Source organism: Parus major, chromosome 7, assembly GCF_001522545.3.
Source record: "Parus major isolate Abel chromosome 7, Parus_major1.1, whole genome shotgun sequence".
Classification (NCBI taxonomy): domain Eukaryota; kingdom Metazoa; phylum Chordata; class Aves; order Passeriformes; family Paridae; genus Parus; species Parus major.
In genome coordinates, this window is record NC_031776.1 from 10,389,517 (window position 1) to 10,404,349 (window position 14,833).

Here is a 14,833-nt window from a genome sequence, read left to right on the forward strand (position 1 = left end):
CCAGACGTACAATACGCCGTGTTTCTGGTTCTGCCTCCCCTGCACATCGCAGGTCTCGCTCCACCACACAAACAGCCCCCTTGGCTGCCAGACTTACCAGAGAGTTTGATACACACCAATGTCAATATGGGTGGCAGAATCCAGCCCTTAATGTCAGCTTCTAAGGTTCCCAAATGGGAATGTCTTCCATTAAAAATAAGAGGAGGAAAAACAGCACAATTAAAGGATGCTTTTGGCTCTACGTTCAGGCACACCCTGTGCTTGCGGTTACAAGGAATTCTGCTCAGAACTTCCTTCATTTCACCCCAAAACTTCTAGAGACATCAGGAATGCAGCCCAATTTAGCTCATTAAAGAGAGCTGCAGAGAAGTGCTGGCCTCTATTTTTGTTGTTCTCATGAGACAAGATAAACATTTTCTAAGCATTTTGTTTGATAAAAAAAATAATATGATATTAATGTCCTATTTTTAACCTCTCTCTGTGTCTTCTAATCAAATACATTTCCACACATCTAAGCAAACAACAACAAAAATCTGCAGAAAGCCAGCCATTCCCACTGTGCTTTTATGCTGTTAAAGAAACAGCATGCTTAAAACACCAAAGCGCGAGGCTTGGTGCCCTCAAACCCCCTCAAGGACAGCGAGCTGGTGCAGCAATCCTGAGCCATATCCTCTGTCACTTATCCCAGAGCCCTGTTTAGCAGCTCGACCCTTTCACTTTTGCTGTGTTTACCCTGGAGCAGGGCAGCCAGAAGTACCAGACTAGATTAAGGTCAGTTTTTGCAGCACTCAGTGAAGGCGTGCATAAACACACTGACCCCCAAAACTGCTTCCTGCAGATCTGCTGCCCTGCAGCCTGCCAAGGACCAAATTTCTGACCAAGGACAAAGAAGGCACATGGGAAGAGTTCAGGCTCACAGTCATGCTGGGGTACAGGCCCATGTTTACACTTTGCCAAAAGCCACTGCAGGAGGTGGCAGTTGGGTGTCCACCGTGACTTATTCACAGGCAGCTGTTCTGTTTTGAGCGTGGATAAACCTGCAGCTTAACTGACCTTGTGTTTCCCTGCACTTACATTAAAATTAATAACAACAACAACAATAATAGTAACAACAATACAGCTGGTTCTCTGCACTGACATTTTCTAGGGTCTCCAGTGAAAGCATGAGTAGGCAAATGAAGAGTTTTTAGTAAGAGTGATTCAGGAATAAATCTCAAAAATAAATGTAAAAGGCCGTTTCCTCACCCACATCATCAGTGCAGAAAATGTCAACATATGTGATAAAAGGGAAAAAAAAGCAGCAATGATTGACGCAAGTCTTGAAAGATTAGTAAAGAAATGCACTCCTAAGAGAAGGCTCCCTTCCCACGTGGGATCACAGGAGTCCTCTGGACAAACTTCCTCAGCATCTCTTCTCTCTGCTTAGTTTGGGACTCTACAGTACAAAATGAGCTAGATAATATTCAGCTCTTGTTCCTTAGTCGCCAAACTCTCTTACCATGAATCCAATAAGTGTCTATTAAAATAAATAAACCCCCTAATGATTCAAGATAACCTAATCAAGAAAGCTGAAATGGATAAAAGACTAACTGTAATGGAGAGTTCTGTCATGGCTTCAATGAATTCTTGATGAGGGCCGGGGGAGGGGGACTGAACCTGAGAAGCTTTACTTGGAGAATTTTGATACAGTTCAAGGTTAATCACTCCACAGTCTGGATTTTCTGAAATGCTTGGTACACTTCCTCCACAGAAAATGCAAAGCACTTTCATGAGGGACAGTTTCTCACTAGCCTCATAAAGTATGAAATTACACAAAAAAAGGAATGAGATATACGCGTCCTGAAGTACCTTAGGGTCATGGGAACACCAAGTCTGCTTAGAGCTCCTGGCCTCAGAGGGAAGGATGCTGTGCATTGAGGGTATTTCCAGCATTCCAAGTTCGAACTAGCTTCTCCCCACACTAGAGAGGAAATGTGGGCTTGTGGTTAGGGCAGGCAGCCCACCATCAGCTCCCAGGTCTGCCAAGGACCTTGTGAGCAAAGCCCCAGCTCCACAACTGTCCCTTATTCATTCAGCTGCTGAGAGGCCAACACACTGCTGCAGATGCTGACACAGAACCATGGAATAGTTTAGGTTGGAAAGTACCTTTGAAGGTCTCTAGTCCAACCCCCCTGCAATGAGCAGGGACATCTTTGATAGGTAAGGTTGGAGTCTGAGCAACCTGAATATTTCAAGGGATGGGGAGGCGTCTGTCATTTCTGTGGGTAGCCTGTTCCAGTGTTGAGCCACCCTCATTGTAAAAACCTTCTTCCTTATATATCTGGTCTGAATTTATTTTATTTTAGTTTCAAACCATTACCTCTCGCCCTGTCACAACAGGCCTGGCTAAATAAACCCCATTTAAGTACTGAAAGGCTGCAATGAAGGATCCCCAGGCCCTTCTCTTGTCTAGGCTGAACAGCCCCAACTCTGCCTGACTTCACAGGACAGGTGCTTCAGCCATTCATCATTTTTGTGGCCCCCTCTGGACTTGCCCCAACAAGCTGAAGTCTTTCCTGCATTGGGGAAATCCAGAGCTGGATGCAGCTCTCCAGGTGGGGTCTCACCAGAGCAGAGGGTCAGAATCACCTTCCTCAACTTGCTGGTCACGCTGCTTTGACTGCAAGACAGAGTTGATCTTTTGGGCCAACAGTGCACTTTGACAGCTCTTATTCAGCTTTTCACCTACCAGTGTCCCCAGTCTTTCTTGGCAGGGCTGTTCTCAATCCCTTAATCCCTCAGCCTGTGCTGATACCCAGGTGCAGGACACTGTACTTGGCCTTGTCAAACCCCATGAGAGTCATATGGGCCCACTTCTCCTGTCCTGGATGGGGTCACACTGTGACTGCATATGCAAGCCTGTAAAAAAGAAGCTTCCAAAGGTACTTCAAAGAAATTCCAAGTTTAGTTAAAGAGAGAAATGTCTTTCTGCCTTTCCTCCATATGTGACAAGAACATCGAAACATCAGCACAACAGATATGGCCAGCTGTAGAGATTTAAAGCATCATAAAGGCACTGAGATAAGGCTGTAAGAAGTGCCCTGTATGCACACACTATATACACTACACATCTTCACCACCAGCTGCTTTTTCTAGCTGCTGTTCATCATCACTGGAAGCTAATTAGTTCAAGGCCACAGAAAACACCTATTATAAGCTAAAAGGAAAAGAGAAGGCATCCCATCCTATCAAATGAATACAAGGCAATGTAAGTTGGGAAGGAAAGAGAGGAAAGGATGAAATGAAGGGTTTCTAAAGCTAATCCTTCCTCAAAGTGACACTGCTCATTCCTCTTTCATTGCCTGTACTTCCTCCTTGGAGGATGAGCAGGAGGTAAGGGCATGGGAAGGTGGCCATGGTGTGGAGTCCCATCTAGCTTGGGATCCTGCTGTGGGCTAACACCTTCCTTGGCCAGAGTAATGGCAGTGAGGCAGGGATCTTGACATGGAAAAGGAAAGTCAGAGCAAAGGCAAGGAACTATCATAGTAATTTCCACCCATAGGCCTGTTTTGTTTTTTTTTACCTGACAAGCCTCAACTGAAGGGCTTTTCTGTCTCCAAACTCAAACCCTCATCAAGTTTATTGTTTGCTTACTTTTCAACAGGATAAAAATATCAGAGGGTGGAGAGGTGGTGGAGGGAGCTACACCCAACCAAGAGAGATCAAAGACTGATCCATGGTAACTTACCATTTTTTTCAAATGTTGCTCCAAGGGGTCTCTCTTGCTTTACTGTGGTGCTACTGGAATAAACTCCAGTCCCTCGAAAAGAATTTCAGTTTCAAGGCTATACTTTTTGTTTTCACTGGACTGGTGAAGGTACCATTTGCCTTTCCCAGGGCTGATCCCCAGCAATGTGCTTCCCCATGCCACCCCAGGCTGATTAAGAAGAGTCTCTTGCCCTGGGAGAACTATGGGAAGTTTGATCTCCATGTCCATACAAACCCTGCCCTCCCTCAGACTGTCTACAAGAGCTTCAGCCAGCTGTTTATTCTGATAGTCACTGTTTATTATGAACAGAACTACATTCCCAAACCTATTTTGCAAAGACTAAGAAAAAAATGTCTGCTGAGCACAGCACAGCCTCTGACAGGGCTCTCACTAGCAGAGGTCAAAGGGGTAATGTTGCTGCACAGCATTAGAGGCACACGATCATGGGGGAAATGGTTTTCCTGAAGTTGCACTGTAGAGCAGCTGTAGAACTGAATGTAGAAGCCAGTTGTAAAACCAACAATCCAAACTTGCAGTAATCCAAGGCCATAGTCTCTGCCTGTCCCACTGCCCAGCTGTGCACACACACAGGCCACCCAAACCTCTCTGAAACAGCACGTCAGAAACCTGTCTTCTTGTGACTTAAATATAACCAGGGAAGCTCAAGTTGTAGACTGGAAATCAACCCCTGGTGCTCCAGCCACACTCAGAAACATTCCCAATGTGCTGATACAGGTTTAGTCACTAAAAGGGCACTGGCAGGCAGCACCCCCAGACAATCCTGCTGTCCGTCGGGTCCATCCCTAACAGCTGGCAGCTAAAATAAGAGGGCAGCTGTGGAGGCTGTGTTGTGAGGGCACTGAACTCTCAGCTTCTGATGGCTTCAAAAATACAAAGGGATGCACATCACAAAGGCTAAAAATATCTAGATATAAGGTGCAAGGAATAAAATGCATATTAAGGTAAATAAGTGATGAATAAGTAAATGTCTAAAATAAATGTCTTGAAATCTTTATGAAGGTGGATTTCCTTGAATTCTTACCATACTACTTTGATACCTCCATGAGGCCCTGAATCTTGCCTTTATATTGACTTGTGAGCTTTGTGATTTGCAACCTCAGTTTCTAGAAACTGCCCCTCTCTTCAGTTGTTGAGACTCTGCCATGGCTTAAGAATGAAGATGGTTACTTGTTAAATTAGAGGTCAATTAACTCCACCAGTAGATGATGCCACTTGCAATAACTGTTCTCAGTGGGTACCACTCTTCCTGTACAGAGACAGAAGAGGAAACGAGGCCTCCGTTGCCTCTGGATGTTCTCTCGGGTACATGACATACAGCCCTGTGTATAAAATGTCAAAACATCCCTGTCGGAGATTCACTGCCTGCTAAAACTGTGAAGATCTCACAGCACCGTGGATTGCTGTTGACAGAACAGCAGCGCCCAACATAACACATGCCTTGTTAGCAAACTGGAAGCCTCTCAGTAGTCTGGGGTGAGGGAATAATAGAGGAAGCCAACGCAACACAAGCCAGGCCTGTGGAGAATAGCAAGTGAGCGAACCTTGGCGGAGAGTCCAAGGAAAGCCTCAGACTAGTTCTTTTTTCCCCCCTTTCAAACTCTTTCTTCTGCAAACATGGGCAGTTTTCAATGAGCGCTTCCCACCATGTAACTCAGCTGCTGAAATCAGCAACATTTTCACCAGAAATGTCCACAACTAGCACAGCTGGTCTATGCAGTGCACTGGGAACACCCAACTGCTAGTTTTCAGACAAGCTAGACTTAAAGCAACACACTGACCATGACACCGTGGCTCTCCCCCATGCAAGCAGCTTTGCCCTTCCTTTTGGCACTTCTCCTGGCCACAGAGCTCCCCAGCCAGCGGCAGGGCACCACAGGCACACCAAGCCAGGCCTGGGGCAGGCACACAGGTGGGCTTTGAGGCGGGGGGGCCCCGTACCACTGTGGTTCTTGGCTGTGGCCTCCTCTGTCCCTGCCTTCCAGTGTCCCCATAAACCACTTTCATGCTCCAGCAGAGCACTATGACATCTCAGCGTGGCGAACGCTGGGCCATCCCAGGGAGCCAGCACTGCTTTGGCAAGGCTGCGAAACAAAAGAAACATCAGCCTCAGAAACACTTCTTTATTCGCTGCTGCTGAAGAAACAAAACCTTTATGTGCAGTAACTTTGCTTTAAACAATAACATTTGTGGATCCTGTTCTTAACCTTTTGCATCTGGTGTTCAAAATCTGCCCTGCTTTTTTTCCACGTGAAAGACTACAGATCTTATTTTTGTTTTGGCGCTGGTGTGCGATGCTGCCAGAAAAGTGCACAAGCTCAAGCTGGCACAGACCAAAGCTGGTGAGCCACCCAAATTATTGTTGGGTGGTTCAGTCCCTCTCTATTTCAAGAAGCCTCTGGGTATAATGACAGGAAGCTTGCAGGCAATTTTAAGCCAAACCTCAGAGAGGCTGGCATTCGGTCTGTGTTAAACACTCCTTATTAAAAGCTGTCCAGTCCGGATTCTGGGTGGAACTTTGATATCTGCATGGAGTAAAGAATAAGGGGCACGTTTGCAAAATCAATTGTGCAGTTTTTATATTTACTGCACGTTTACCACATATGTCATTTATTACACAGTGGAAAACCGTTAAATGCACAGTAGTTGTGCCAAGTGGCATTATGCTTTTAACAGCTTTATTCGTTTAACAGCTCCAGTTCTCATTATATTTTGCCATGTGGTACATGAGATTTTTATGCATTTAACAGTTTAAGAGGGTTCCATGGTATTTTCCTTTTATGTATTTCATACTGAGCCTGGGATTTGGTTTGGGGGGTAGAGGGGCTATAACCCCTGCACCATGACAAGAGAAAGCAAAACACAAAGAAAATTAATGATCACACAAAGAAGGAAAAATTAATCATATCTCCATGTGTCGGGACACAAATACCTGTAACAAGGACAAGGCTTTCCCATGTGCTTTGATAGCCTTTGATGCTTTCTTTATATGCCTTTCAACTGCTTATTTTACATCTACTTTAATGACTCTAATGTTGTTTCCCTGCAGAGAGGGAAGTGTGTGTTTTCCAGAGTGCATGCACCTAGATACTTCTATCCCACTCTCTCATTGTCACGTGCACATTTGTGCATTTTTGTGTGCATATTGATGCCCTCTCCTAGCTGAACTGAATCATTTCATCCAGGATCAGAAGCAGCTCTTTTCACTGAGTAAACAATTCCTTCCAACAATCTCCAATCCACTTGCTGCCCTTCAAAAAAAAATCTGTCTGTCCTCCTTTCCACAAAATCCCTTCTGGTGCATTATATTTTTTTAAAGAGTTGGATGAAATTTTTAAATTAATGGATTCTCTTCAAGATTTCACCCGACCTAGGCTTGCCCACATGTATTTTTTACACCCAAGGTAGAAATGAATCCAGCAGAACTCACTGCAGTGCCTTCTTATGCCTTTTTGTAAAAATGATTGGATCCGATGTGACTTATTCGCATGGCAATACTGTATGCAGCACATACAACACGCTAAAAAGGAAACACCTGCCTAATATGCTTTTTCCCATTGCCTTCCCTCAGTTAACCACTTGAGAAAGCGATTTCATTACCTGCTGAATGAGTAGGATACCGCCATTTTGAATGTTCCTTGTCCTGCTAGCAGAGGTGTAAGTTATATACCACACATGGGAAAAGAGAGAAATGTTTGTACAAAAGGGGAGGAAAAGCTTGGCTGTGAACTGACCCTTTCCTCAGCCTCTTTTAAAGGGGGAAAGGGAACCACTTAAGCAGGCAAAAGCCAAACATGACAGGTTCCCTAGAGATTAAAATTATTATTATTATTATTGTAGGAACAGATGTAATTTTATTGGTGGGAGGAAGAGATGGATCTAGTCCCAACCCCAGAGTTTGCTTTAAAAACAAAACCCTAGAAAGCCCCACAACAATGAAATCCCCTATACCACTCACCTGACTTTTATTGGCAGCCACTTTGGCAAACAGAGCTTGAGATACCTTGGCCCTTTTCATCTCCTGTTGGATCTCATCATAAATGGCAGCTGTGATGTTGACGTTGGAGCTGTCCGCCTTAATGGGGAGGTCTGTTGTTGGTGTCGAGGTTTTGGCCTACCAAGAGACCATGAAAATAATAATTAAAAAAGTGCTGCTTTCAGCCCAGCCATCTGTGCAGAAATTATCAAAGGATTTCAGTCAGCTGATGCCAAACTGCATTAGCTACAGAGGGACACTTCCTGTCCATTATTCTAATCAGGTTAATTGTGATTGGAAATAATTGCGGTGCATTCCTATAGGACATGCAAGGCCCTGTCAACTCTCCCCCTCTCCCTCTCCCAGCATGTTTATTGAGCAGCTCAACAACAGGATAGGTAGCTGGGGCACTGGGCTGCAGGCACACGCTGACATTGGCTTTGCCAGTCAGCTACTGCAGCACAGCCAGCAGGCTCTACCTTCTCCCCCCCCTCTCTAAAAGTGGCCTACACCTTGGAGGAAGAGCCAATTCTCCCAGAAAAAATGAGTAAATGGGTAGAGGTCTCTAAATAATAAATTATTACTCAATTTAATGCACTCCCTCAAGTCTCCCTCATTCTTTATTAAAACTATACGTATGTCACTTGAGTATGTATGGTTTCCCAGCCTTATCATCATTATGCTAGCCAGACAGTCACCTAATTTCACCTAGGAAATCAGTGGAAATGAAAAAAAAAAAAATCATTTCATAAAGCTGGGCTTTGGCATGCCTTTGATGTGCTGCCCTCATTCTCCTAAACTCATATTGAGATTTTGTGTATTCCACTGCACTCCTTTTAATTGAATGATTTCCCATCAGCTTCTGTGACAAATGAAGGACAATAACGGACGCTGCCAGTGCTTTCCCTGGGCTGGACTACCCCTGCAAAGCTTCTATCAATACAGTTCAGAAGACTGCTACAGGATGTCAATTTAAAGCCCCTTGGACTGGTGGTCCCCAAAATGCACTGTTAGGAGAGGGAGTGAGGGTGGTGTGATGCTCACTGAGTGCTCCCAGCAGCAGCTGCCCCTTGGAGACAGATCTCATTTACTTTCCTGGGCTCAAAGAGGAGAGATACCAGGGCTGATCACTGTACCCCTTACACCTTTTAAGGGAAATGTGGGTTACTGATGTAAAATCTGTTCTATCTTGAGACATAAAGGTCTTAGGAAAGAACACAACCTAAATTGCAAAGCTCAAACTTCACAATATACCCAAATCACCCATATACCCCAATGACACTCATATTTGGCTCAATTATGAATCTTTTCAGATGAATCGTGTTTTTGTGTCAGAGTTGAAATCTCCTAGAGTATATCTAACGTTAATTTTTAACTAGGCAGACATGCCCAAATGTTTATTTGTTGATAGGAAGGTTAACTAGGCAAAACCAAACCTTCTGAACTTCTTCTGTTTTGCTGTCCTCCAAATCTTCCTTTTCCTGCCATCTCTTCCGAACTGAGGCCACATTAACAATGGAGCCAAAATCCAATCAAGACTCTAGACTAATCACTCTTCTTTATGACTTCCAGATAAAGACTTAACCAACCTGTATCTTCTCCCTTTTCAGGTTCAGCAGGCACTGCTCTGGGTTTGCTCCCTGCCTGTCATAGGCAGGACACGTGCAGGAAGGGTGTAAGATTCTCCTGTTCCCTAAGGCCAGGCCCGTGGGAAGGCAGAGGCAGCTGGACAGCAGCTGGGGCAGAGTATGGCCACCATGGCCCAGAAGGCCAGGGCTAAACTGTGCCATCCACAGCCCATGAGCTGGGTACAGTGTAACACAGGGATCGGCAGGGACACCCTGCTCTGAAATTCAATGCTTACAGATAGATGAGAGTTAGGGCAATTGTGGGAAATGTAAGAAAACAACAAAGACTTCACAGAAAGGAAAAGGACTGTCCAAGTCTGTCAGGACTGATTTAATGGAGATTTGTCGGGTATAAGAAAGTCTTTCTAGGCGCTGGAGCCTTTGGCTAGCACAGCAGCCAAGGTTACCATGGCCTCAGAGGCTGTTATGGATGTCTGAGATGCTGAGAAGAACAACATTAACACATGAAAGAAAGATTCAAAATATAACTCCATCCTGCATGGGTCTCCTACACTTCTAGGTCCACAGCTACATGTCAGGAAAAAGCTTGCCCTGCACACCCTGAAAACTGCACCATTTTTTATTTAATCACAAATTAAATTAAAATAAAAATTAAACAAATTAAAATAAAAAGGGAAAATACCAACCAAAAGCCACTAAAATAAAGTATTTAACATTAAAACTCCTAGATTCAAAGCTGGTCTTGATATTAAGAAGTATTTGGCCACTATTGAAACATCTTATTGTAAACAGTGGGGGAAAAAAGAAAAAGTATTTGCAACCACAGTGCCAGAGCACTGCAACCCAGCCCCTTACTGCTGGAGGTCTGTGTGCACACAGCTCCGAACAGCTCAGAGCACCTTCCCCACAACAGTTGTATCCCGTTTTCTGGATCAATCTCCCATTCTCACCTTGAGGCAGGTCCTGAGCCAAGGACATCACAAAAGGGTGGCTTGGGGCTGGCTCAGAGTCAAGGAGAGCTGAGCTGGGTTTCTCTGCACGCCCTTACACCTGCCTGCACGACAGCCCCAGCACGAGCATTTCCACAGGTATCTGCCATTCCTCTCCTACCCTGCACACTCAATCCCAAAAGCATTGCTGCAGGATATCAGTATCTATGGAAACCACGTTTCCAATTGCCATTCCATCACCTTCTCTGGCACACTGACACAGTTCCTGCAAGGCTGGTACAGCTCCTACTACTGCTGCCCCAAAGCACCCCGCTCCAGGGTAGGTAAGAGCTGCCCGGGGAGCTGACGCTGCCGGAATCGCCGCGCTGCCCGCGAGGACGGCATTTGTCTCGTCACAACTAATACCAGGCATATGGGGAAGCGCAGTAGCCGTGCTGCCTGCCCGCGAGCTGGGAAGAGCCTCATTTGCAGAGGTGTCCAAGTTGTCAAAACAGCACCTGTGCTGACTGGTGCTGGCCCTCTGAGGGCTGGGGAAATGTTACACAGCGGGCACAAGGCGAGCACTGGGTACACAAACCTTTGTGTGCTGCTTTTACTGATCAGAAACCTAACAATATTCTGTCGGATTCTTCACACTGAAATAAGGCAAATATGGGCTGGTTTATACTTCTAGAGTATGGTTTTCTAGCAATATTTAGCTCTTACAAAGGCAGGTAAAATTTCTATTATTTTAAATTATGTTTTAGCTGTGGCTAGAGCATGGGAAAATGGTATATATCAACACAGAAATGAAATGGGCCAAGAGATCCAATTTTTATTCTCACTGGATTGTGTCTAAAGTCTCCATTGCCTTTCAGTGCTTGATTCTAGTACAAAACCTATTGCAACCAATATAAGCAGGAGTTAAGCTAATTCTTCAATGAATCAATACAAACGCAGAAAAGTGCCTACACTGCTTAAACAGTATAACAGTGTACTCACTATTAAAATACCTATATATTTTTATTTTCAGTTATAGGTAACTAAAAAAGATAAGGATCGTACAATGAATTTCCCATGTAATGAAAATCAGTGTCAAATTGGCTTGGCAGGATAAGCTTGCTTTCAGTGAAAACAGTTCTTTACATCATTTATTCGGTGAAGTGCACCTGCATGTCTGGGTTAAACTAAACAAACTCAATGGTTTCTAAAAAAACAACACACCTTCCCTAAGGATGGTCAGTTTGAATGTAAAACTTCATTCTCCCCAGCAGTGCTTGCTTGCTTACTTACTTTTAGCAGCTGTGACTACAGAATTCAATGAGAAGTGATCATTGATATGATTAGAAGGGTTACAGGGGCCCATTTACTGAAGATCAGTAAAGTGCTAGAACTGATGCATCACGCCTGTACTGTTAGAAAACTCAGACTCCAGTCAGGCAAATGTCATGACAGGAGTTGAGCAGCAGCCCTGTGCAAGCACCCTCACTTTGCAGAGCACATATGTGGGACTGCATCAGCCTGGTACAAGGGGGGATGACTACTACAGTATAGTTTGTGGATGCTCTTTCTTAGTGCAAAGGAACAACCTACCCAGGGAAGAGTGGGCGGCAACAGCACGTTAATAAACACATGCAGTTAAGTCAATGAGACAACAGCTGCTTGGGAGCTCTAAGCATCATCTTCCTTCCCAGCACACTGTCCATCTCCACTTTCTGTACCTCAAACACTTGTAAAAACCTCTAACTCAAGGACTGTGATTTCCTATGCAGCACAGTATTTTCTAACAACATCAATCTAATGCAATATCAACCCCTGCTCACTAGACACTTTTTATGGCAACACGTATGGACCAGAAGCCCAGAAATTTCCCGTGTTCTGAAGAAGGTAATGGGCACAGGTAAAAAAGCCACATGCACTGTCTTTCTGTAATATATTCTGTAATAGCCATTTAATGGACATATATCAACAGCCTGTATGTAATGCCCACATGCATTCCTTCAGGCACTAATGTTACATACTCTTTGGCATTTATGGCATTGATTAAAGATGGAATGATCATCACAGTTTCTTGCTGACATCCACTAAATGTGTCTTAACAGCCACTCCAAAACCTTATGAAAGATTTTCCACAACTCATCTGGGCAAGAAAAGCAACAGACATGGGAAGAGTGGAAAGAAACTCCTTTCCTGGAATTATCTGGACAACAAACGGGTAGCAAGGGATTGCATCTTACCTGGGGTGTTCTGGAGGAGCTTGGGCTGCTGGCAGCTGAAGACACCATGCTCACGTTTGGGTTCATACTTCTCTCTCTCTCATCCTGATAGATACGATCCCGCTCCGAGTCAGGCAAGTTGAGGAAATTCTGCATTGCCCGTAAGTTTACCAGGAGGGACTGAGAAGCTGTCCTAGGATCTTCTTCTTTACGCAGGATCTCTGACAACAAACCCTGGTTTAAAAAAAAAAAAAAAAAAAAAAAAAGCCAGTCATGCGTTGATGGGTTTCTTTGGTTTTTAAAAATTTGTTTAGTGTAACCAGCTGGGTTGCAATACTGAGAATCTACATCAGAATCTCACGGGCTCTCCCTGAGGGGATATTTTGTAGGAAAGTGTTTGTCTTCTGGGGGCTGAGGTTTATTTTGGGACTGTCCTATTCTGGCACGGTAATAAGCTTCTGAGTATGGAGATGTTGGATAGGAAGGTAGGTGCACTGGTTAGAAGAAATTGCAGTTATCACCAGGTGCTTGCTGCAAATATTTTAGGAGCTGTTAGATCTCTCTCTCTCTCTCTCTTTCTCTTTTTACTTGAATCTGGGAACACTTGGCAATCCTGTTCATCTTTGACAAATCTGCCAAGGTTGGTAAATTTAGTTTCGACATTTAAACAGTACAGGAGGTTTATAAAGAAAAATGTTTGGCTAGGTTTTGATGTTACAGTCCGCTCATTTCAGTTTGGACAATCATTTCTGAAAGGAGAAAAATGAAGCAATAATAAAACCTTAGAATCTAGCTTTAGGGATTTAACCCATTCTTTCATGCCTCATTTTAAAATACCACGGGCTTCACACTGCAACTGTGAGTGAACACCATATTAATCTAGTTTTTACAAAAGCCATTACACAGCATTTCCAAAAAATAAAGAGCAAAAAATATAAAAGAATTGGAGAGATGAAAATTCAAAATATAACTCATTATAAGAGGCTTAAATCTAATGATGGGATTAAATTTATGCGTAAGAGTACACACTCACTCACACTCAATAGTTCCATGGATTATCTAAAAGCTAAAGGCACATCACACAAGTCAGGATCAGGGCCTACAGAAACTACCAAGGGCACGGCATGTGCCACCAGCTTCTCCCAGGCACCCCCTCACATCTGACACTTCACAAATTGGGACTTCATTCCAAATAGCAGGAACGGCATTTTCCTGAATTGTACCTGTTTTAATGTACTGGTGTGCAGGGAAGCAGAGAGGGAGCATTTCTGCCCATCAAGACTACTTTTATCTTAATGTAATATATCATTACGATATCAAAACAATGTCTTACGTTAACATGCAATTCTATGTGCTCATTATTTCAAAAGGCTATTCTGCCAATATGCTTCCCTGAGCCATCTGACACCGCTCCTGCCTCCCTCCTGTCACAACCCGGAGGCTGTCGCTGTCTGCACCGCTGCTCCCAGGAATTCCAGCCACAGCAGCCGTGTGAAATCCCAGTTGGAGCTGGGAGGGCTCACCTTGGGCTGCGCTGGGAGAGGAACAGCTCAGCAGGAGCGTGCACAGGGACCCTGCAGGTCCCGACACGGTCCTGCTGTGCCTGTTGACATGAGTGTTTTGCAGTTACTTCACAGCCAGGACCCAGGCAAGCTGCTTCCCAAGGACAGGCAAGGCTTACTCCTTTCTTGTCAGAAAAATGTTACTAGAAAGCAACCACATACCCCAAGCCCTGTAATATTTAGCTCTCGTTTCTTTTCTTCCTTATCAGAGAGCCTCTTTCAAAAAGCCTTGCTAAAAGCACTGTCACTACAGTTGGCCAATTAACCAAATTCCAACATTTTTAGTATATATTGACCTTATTTACCAGTCTTCCCAACAAAACCAAATGACCAACAAATGCCATATCTCTAGCTGCATTTATCTGCTGTTAAACACCCACACTAAAATACACATGTAAAACCTCTACTTCAGCAGACTTTATACCACAAGTGCTCTAAGTAAGTTCTACACATAACCTGAAGGTAGGCTACATCTTTTCAGCTCCTCATCTACATAATCAAGCTGAGATACTCCCAATTACATTTTTGTGCAATGATCAGTGTAGGCACCAGAAGGACTGGAGCTGGGAATGGAATCATGGTTAGCACCACTCAGAAGTGGGATGCTAGAGAGAAGCTGGGTGGTGAAAAAGATCTGCTCTCTGGGAAAAAAATCTGAAGTTGCAGTGGTGGGCTGTCCTCTGGTACTTTGTGTGACCTCAACACAACTGCATGCTCATACCTGGCTTCTTCTTCAGGGTTTACCAGCTTTCAGAGAAGCTAAGGAAATTTTGAAAAGCTTTCTAAAAAGTTTGG

The 14,833-nt window shown here is 44.2% G+C and overlaps 1 protein-coding gene across 2 annotated transcripts in view; it reads right to left on the reverse strand.

Annotated features, from left to right (window-relative positions):
• The window catches only part of SATB2 (SATB homeobox 2), a 130,374-nt gene that overhangs the window by 29,340 nt on the left and 86,201 nt on the right, over positions 1-14,833 (reverse strand). For both annotated transcript variants that reach the window (XM_015635219.2, XM_015635220.1), the window contains exons 8-9: positions 12,498-12,710; positions 7,725-7,880 (exon numbers count right to left, since the gene is read on the reverse strand). In XM_015635219.2, the coding sequence (XP_015490705.1) occupies positions 7,725-7,880; positions 12,498-12,710 (369 nt within the window). The remainder of the gene's footprint in view (positions 1-7,724; positions 7,881-12,497; positions 12,711-14,833) is intronic.